We start from the raw sequence: 6,600 nt of genomic DNA on the forward strand, positions 1-6,600 counted from the left end.
CTCCAGAAAATCAAGGTGGAATGCTGGCATCTTCTCCCACGATGAGGCCTTGCCATCATTCCTTCATGATGAGGCCCTGTAAACACCGTGTTTCATTAAAAGATCTTTACCATACTTAGTCTTATGAGTGGGAGGTGCACCCGCAGTTCCCCCTATTTTATTATAGAAAGCCAAAAGAACCTCTTGGGAACTGTGCCTGTCTTAGGTTGGGGTGGTCCATCCCACACATGGAACCCGTCATAGGATTAGACTGCAGCAAAGGCAGTTGTCCTGTCTTAGGTGGTGTGAGGATGATACCCACTTACCCGTCTTTGGCCAATCAGTTTAGTTCTTAGAGGTGGCAAAAGAAGGAGGTTTTTTCTTCTTGGTGAATAATTGAAACATACCTTCCTGGATTTGTATGTGCCTAAACATGTCAGAAATCACTCTGAAGATGACTGGAAGAAAAAGGATCAAAATTAAAATACAAAAGCCAATCAAACTATATTGAATCATATTAGTAAAAAATGTACTATGGAATATAGTTGATTTGATATTTTGAAAAATATCAGCAGCTAAGTTTTCATCAGGGGAAATGGACAAATGAGCATTACTTATGTTTTAAATTTTTTTTGTAAAGAAGAAATATCTGCAGCCAAATCAGTATTATTCCAAATTTCCTTAAGGTGATTCTGAACAAAACTCCATTCTGTATTATTGTCTGCTTCCAAAGGAGTAATGTAAATCCATTTATAGCTAGCATGACATCTAGTGGTCATTTTAGTTTGAAGATGTTGAATTTCCTTTTCTATAGAAAGAACTGTTTTTTCAAGTGCATCAATTCTAGTCTCTAACTTTTTATCAATTTGTTCTTGAATTGTTAAAGCAACAAATGTATTATGAGATAAATCATTTACATGAGAAGCAGTATGTATTTTCTGTACCAAGGCTGTAGTGGAAATTGCAAGTGAAGCTATTATACTGATAAGTGCAATGATTCCTAAAATCAAGGCCACCACAAATCTCTTGGGTCTAAGTAATTTATTTACTCTTTTTAAAATTTTTGTACCAGGATCATCAAACCAAGGTTCTTGTAACACAACTGGCAAAATAACATATGAAGGTTGATAAACAATCAAAAAGGTTGGGTACTTTTTACTTAAAGTGTAATTAATACAATTGGTTAAAATACAACGTTTACATGTAATATTAAACAATTTTTTAAACTTATCTTAATTTCACATAATTTACCCATTAATATAGCATGAGGAGCATTAACACAAACTCTAGGATAATATAATTCTATCTTAGTAGTTTCAGGTCTATTTAATTTCACAACATTAGTGGCAGCAAATAATCTATATAAATCAAAAAATAAGAATGTTTACCATTTCTAAAAACTGATTTAAAAATTGGAGTTACCCAACTAGGTGTAAACCACCTGTGTAGGGGCTCCCCAAAAGCCAATTCTTTAGATCCTGAAAAAATAAATTTTTTATTTATATTGTTTAAAATATCAAGCTTATGATCATACCAAGGAGCGGATACAGAAAAATCTTTAATAATAACATTTGAATGTCTAGGATTAAAAATTGCTGCAGCTTGAGAAAACTCACATTTAAACCATGTTGGAAAATCAACCTTAACATCTATAGAATTCTAATACATGTCTAAATACTTTTTACTATTATCACATGTCTCCAAAAGTTTTGGAAGAGATTCATTTATATATGTCTCATTATAATTATTATATCCCATAGAAACCATTTCTAAAGTCCAAATATATCTTTTATCTGAATCAGGTTGAGGAGAATCAGTTACATAAGTTCTATAACTCAACGGCAAACATCCGACAGGCACGCGAGTACTATTCATGCTGAAACATAAAGGAACTTCATCAGCCAAGCCATGAAATGATAAGGTATTACTCAACTTATGGGGTATTAAAGAATCTGAAATAACCCCCAAAAGTTGAAGATGGCTGGTAAAAACTTTAAGATTTTGTCTGCTCCATGTGCCAGAATGTAACAAAGGCGGATTTGGAAAATAAGTCCAATAAGCTTTACTTTTCTCCCTAAAAGAGGGAGCCATAGCTGAAGTTGAGATTACCTGAAAAGAAAGCAGAGCAAGTATAACCAAAAATAAAGTCTCAGGTGTTTGTTCTTTCCTGGAGAATGTCAGCAACTCTTCAGCTGCAAAAGTCAGACGCTTGATCTGGCCCCAAGTAGGACATGAAGTGTTTTTTGTCGTTGTAGACTGGTGGATTCATAGTCTTCTTGTTTCAGGAACCACGCTGTTCTTTAACTTTTGATTGGTGGTCTGACACCCCATTTTGAATTCTTTATGTCTCTTGTTTCTGATTGGTGGCATTATAATGTCTTATCAACCTATCAGGAATCCATAAAGGACTTTCAGCATTCTGTGGAAATACACATGCATAACCCCGTCCCGAGGTCAACAAAACATCAGGTCCTTTCCACTGATTAGTCAATAAATCTTTCCATTTAACCAAAACAGTCTTAGTTTCTTTGTTCCCCTAATGCCTCATCATAGCTGTTTCTCCCTGTTTATCAGCATTTAAGTGATTTAACACAAACATTGTATGTTGTAAAATATGATGAGGAGAGGAATATTTAAATTTTCCCTCTCTAAGTTTATTTAACTGTATTTTAAGTCTCTGATGAGTCCTTTCTACAATTGCTTGACCCTGTGGATTATAAGGAATTCCTGTAGAATGAAAAATGTTAAGTTTATTGTAAAAATCTTTGAAAACCTTTGAAGTATAAGCTGGTGCATTATCAGTCTTTATCTTTTTTGGCATTCCTAAAACAGAGAAACATTGAAAAAGGTGTTGCATAACATCCTTAAAAGCTTCACCCGTCCTGGCAGATGCTACAACTGCATGAGAAAATGTATCTACTGTTACATGAACAAAAGACATTTTTTCAAACTCAGATATATGTGTCACGTCCATTTGCCATAGGATATTTGGCATTAACCCATGGGGGTTAACACCCATCTGTGGAGAAGGAATGAATTGGGGACATACATGACAATTTCTTATAATTTGTCTAGAGTCTTCCCTAGAAATATGAAATTGCTTTTGAAGAGCTGAAGAATTTTGATGATGAGTCTTATGAGATAAAGCTGTTTCCTCTATTGCTGTAAGAATACAATTTTTTGTTAATAAATCAGCTTTAAAATTTCCTTCTGCCAAAGGTCCGGGGAGTGCACTGTGTCCTCGAATATGACCTATAAAAAATTTATGTGTTCTTTGATGAATTAAATTTTGTAATTCTTGTAACCTGGAAAAAATTTTAGAAGCAGCAGACAAAGTTGCAGTTTCGGTTGCAGTTTCAATAACAGAAAATAATTTAACTATATACAAGGAATCTGTATAAAGGTTAAAAGGATGTTAAACAGTTTTAAATGCAAAAATGACTGCTTTTAGTTCAGCTCTCTGAGCAGAAGTCTCTCCTGTCCATTGTACTGTAGGTTGAGAATTTATTAATGTTATAGCTTTGCCATTAGAAGATCCATCTGTGAAAATTAAAATTGCATTAATTAAAGGCTCTGATGAATACCATTTTGGAAAAATAATGTCAGTAACCTGTAAAAAATGAAGCAATGGATTATTTGGTAAATGAAAAGAAATTATTCCTGTAAAATTAAGAAAAGCAATTGCCCAATGATCGTCAATCTGCAAAAGATGTTCATATTGTTCTTTAGAATAAGGAATAATTATTTCTTGTATCTCCTGACCAAATAGCTCCTTAATCCTAGCTCTAGCTTTCAAAACTAAAGTAGCCACCATAGTGGGATAGGACATTAAAATTCTTTTTTCAGAAACAGGCAAATGTATCCGTTCTAAAGGATCATTTTGTCACAAACACCCTGTAGGAGTATGTTTTGTTTTTAGTATGATAAATGACCATGGCTTGCTATAATCCAGTTGTCTTAAATAATGTTTTTGTATAGCTAATTCTACTAACTCCAAAGCCTGTTCAGCAGGTTTGGTTAATGTTCTGTTAGGAGTTGGGTTAGAGTCTCCTTTTAAAATTTCAAACAAAGGCTTTAAATCATTAGTAGATAATTTTTTTTTCCTTTTTGTCTTTTTTCGTGTCCGGCAACGGATCGCAACCCTCTGTGTCACACCCGCACCTCTCTCAGCCAGTGAGCAGGAACCGGTCTGTATGTGGGATCTGAACCCTTGGTGGGAGCGCCACCGTGCTCCCAAGTGGTGCACTGTAGCAGTGCGCCACCGGGCTGGCCCCATTAGTAGATAATTTTTAAAAAGGCCGTATCCAATTAATATCTCCCAATAATTTTTGAAAATCATTAAGAGTCACAAGTTTATCTTTTCTTATTTGTAATTTTTGTGACATTATATAGTCTGTTTTAATTGTTCTGCCAAGATAATTATAGGGTGGCTCTTGTTGTATTTTTTCTGGGGCTACTATTAATCCCCACTGTTGTAAATCTTTCACAAGTTCAGCAAGAGCCTGTTGTAACAATTCTGTTTGATAATGAGCCAACAATATATCATCCATATAATGAATAATATAACATTCTGGATATTTCTGTCTGCATTGAAGCAGAGCCTGATCCACAAACTTTTGACACAATGTAGGACTATTTTTCATACCTTGAGGCAGAACTTTCCATTGAAATCTTTGATAAGGTCTTTGTAAATTTGGAGATGGCAAACTAAATGCAAATCGCCATCGGTCCTGTTCAGCAAGAGGAATAGTGAAAAAGCAATCCTGTAAATCAATAACTACTATATTATATCCTTTAGGCACAGCCACTGGAGAAGGAAGCCCAGGCTGAAGAGCTCCCATAGTCTCCATAGTATTATTTACTGCTCTTAAATCTTGTAAAAGTCTCCATTTGTCAGATTTCTTTTTAATAACAAATATTGGAGTATTCCAAGGACTATTTGATGGTTCTATATGTCCTTGTTCTAATTGTTCTTGTACTAACTTTGTGGCTGCTTCTAATTTTTCTTTACTTAGGGGCCACTGTTCCACCCAAACTGGATGATTACTTTTCCAGATTATTGGGTCAGCCTGTCTGGTAACAGAGGCCCCTACGAAAAAGGCTCAGGAGCGTCTTGTTCATCCGTTAAAGTAATCTTTAATTGTTCCATAAGGTCTCTTCCCCATAAAGTAAATGGTAAGGCTGGAATTACATAAGGCCTAATTGTTCCTGATTTATCTATATCTGTCCAATGTAAAATTCCTGAACTTCTAGCTACATTAGAGGCCAAGCCTAGACCTACCAAAGTGGAAGGAGACTTAGTTGTAGGCCACGTAGAAGGCCAGTCTCTGGCTGCTATACAAGTCACATCAGCCCCTGTATCTAAAAGCCCTTTAAATTTCTTTCCTTCAATTTCTATGGTCTTCATGGGTCTTTGTCCTAAAATTAACTTTTCTCTGCCCCTGGTCCCTTTAAGAATTTGTGACTGAAGAGCTGATTTTGCCTGCTCTTCATACTCCGTTTTCCACAACAAATATTGACCAGGAGTTAAACATGATTTAGCAGTTTGTTGCCAATCAAAAGGTGTGAGCCATCGAGAGCCAATATTTTCTACCAATTGAACAGCATAAGGGGAAGTTGGTCCCAAATCCCTTACTGCTGTTCTTAATTCTTTAATGATCTTAAAAGACAAAGGCTCCCATTGGGGCTCACCATCATCATCTATTGCCCAGATGACAGGGCAGCAGATGCTCAGATCTCCTTGTTGTTGAGCCTCTGCAACTGCTCCTAAAAAGCCTACTCTGTTAGGCAAAGGTTTAATAGATTTTTTTCTTGGCCTCCCTGTTACAACTGGAGCTAAAAAGGGAGGATAATCTTCATTATGATATTTAAATGCAGCTTCTTCTAAATCCTCCTCATCTGAAGGAGAAAGTTTATCTGTTAACTTATTTTTCTCATCTACAGCACTATCGCTGTCACTATCACTTTCTGACTCATTCTTACCTTCCTGTACATTCTCAGCAACTGCAATTACCTGTTGTTTACCCTTCTCGTCTTCCTTTTGATATGAAGCGGTGGAAAGGGGAGATTTTAATTTTCTTCTTAGTTGTTCTGCTTCATGCCTAGAATCAAAGCAATCCCGAAACAAGTTCCAAAGAGCAAAGGCGTCTCTTGGAATCTTTTCATCCCCAAATTGACGATAAAAAATGTGCATGTCATCTCCTACCTTCTTCCACGTCTTCAGATCAAAAGAGCCGCTTTCTGGAAACCAAGGTGAACATTCTTGAATGAAATGAAAAAATCTTTTTAACTGAGAGCTTCCTATTGAAACTCCTTTATTTTCTAAAAGACGCTTGCTTATATCAATAAATAATGCTCGTTCTTTAGATTCTTGTGTGCCCATACTTACTGTTCTTGATTCCCTGCCCTTTCTCACCCAGTCTATGCTACTGGGGGGACCGCGGCTCACTGGTGCAGGATCCTAGCTGCCCGTTTCTTTTTTCCTGAAAAGAAATGAAAGTGGATAGATCATAAGGAGGGGGGCTTACCAATGGGTCCCTGTTCGGGTGCCAGAAAATGCCGGGGACCAGCCCCAGCACAGAGATTGTAAATGTCCCCACTGGTAAGGGATCCCCCACAAGG

The 6,600-nt window shown here is 36.4% G+C and overlaps 1 protein-coding gene across 1 annotated transcript; it reads right to left on the minus strand.

Annotated features, from left to right (window-relative positions):
• Positions 1 to 4,268: 4,268 nt before the first annotated feature.
• Positions 4,269 to 6,361, minus strand: LOC103583026. Its single transcript, XM_008564453.1, has 2 exons — positions 5,320 to 6,361; positions 4,269 to 5,080 (listed from the first exon to the last, which is right to left on the minus strand). The coding sequence occupies exons 1-2, from the start codon at positions 6,359 to 6,361 to the stop codon at positions 4,269 to 4,271; spliced, it is 1,854 nt and encodes a 617-aa protein (XP_008562675.1).
• Positions 6,362 to 6,600: the final 239 nt, after the last annotated feature.

Source organism: Galeopterus variegatus, unplaced genomic scaffold, assembly GCF_000696425.1.
Source record: "Galeopterus variegatus unplaced genomic scaffold, G_variegatus-3.0.2 Scaffold19135, whole genome shotgun sequence".
Classification (NCBI taxonomy): Eukaryota; Metazoa; Chordata; class Mammalia; order Dermoptera; family Cynocephalidae; genus Galeopterus; species Galeopterus variegatus.

Coding starts and splice junctions, on each gene's coding strand:
- LOC103583026 (XM_008564453.1), bottom strand. CDS start 6,361: ATGGGCACACAAGAATCTAAAGAACGAGCATTATTTATTGATATAAGC. Junction 5,081..5,319: donor TACAGGGGCTGATGTGACTT/GTATAGCAGCCA, acceptor GACGCTCCTGAG/CCTTTTTCGTAGGGGCCTCT.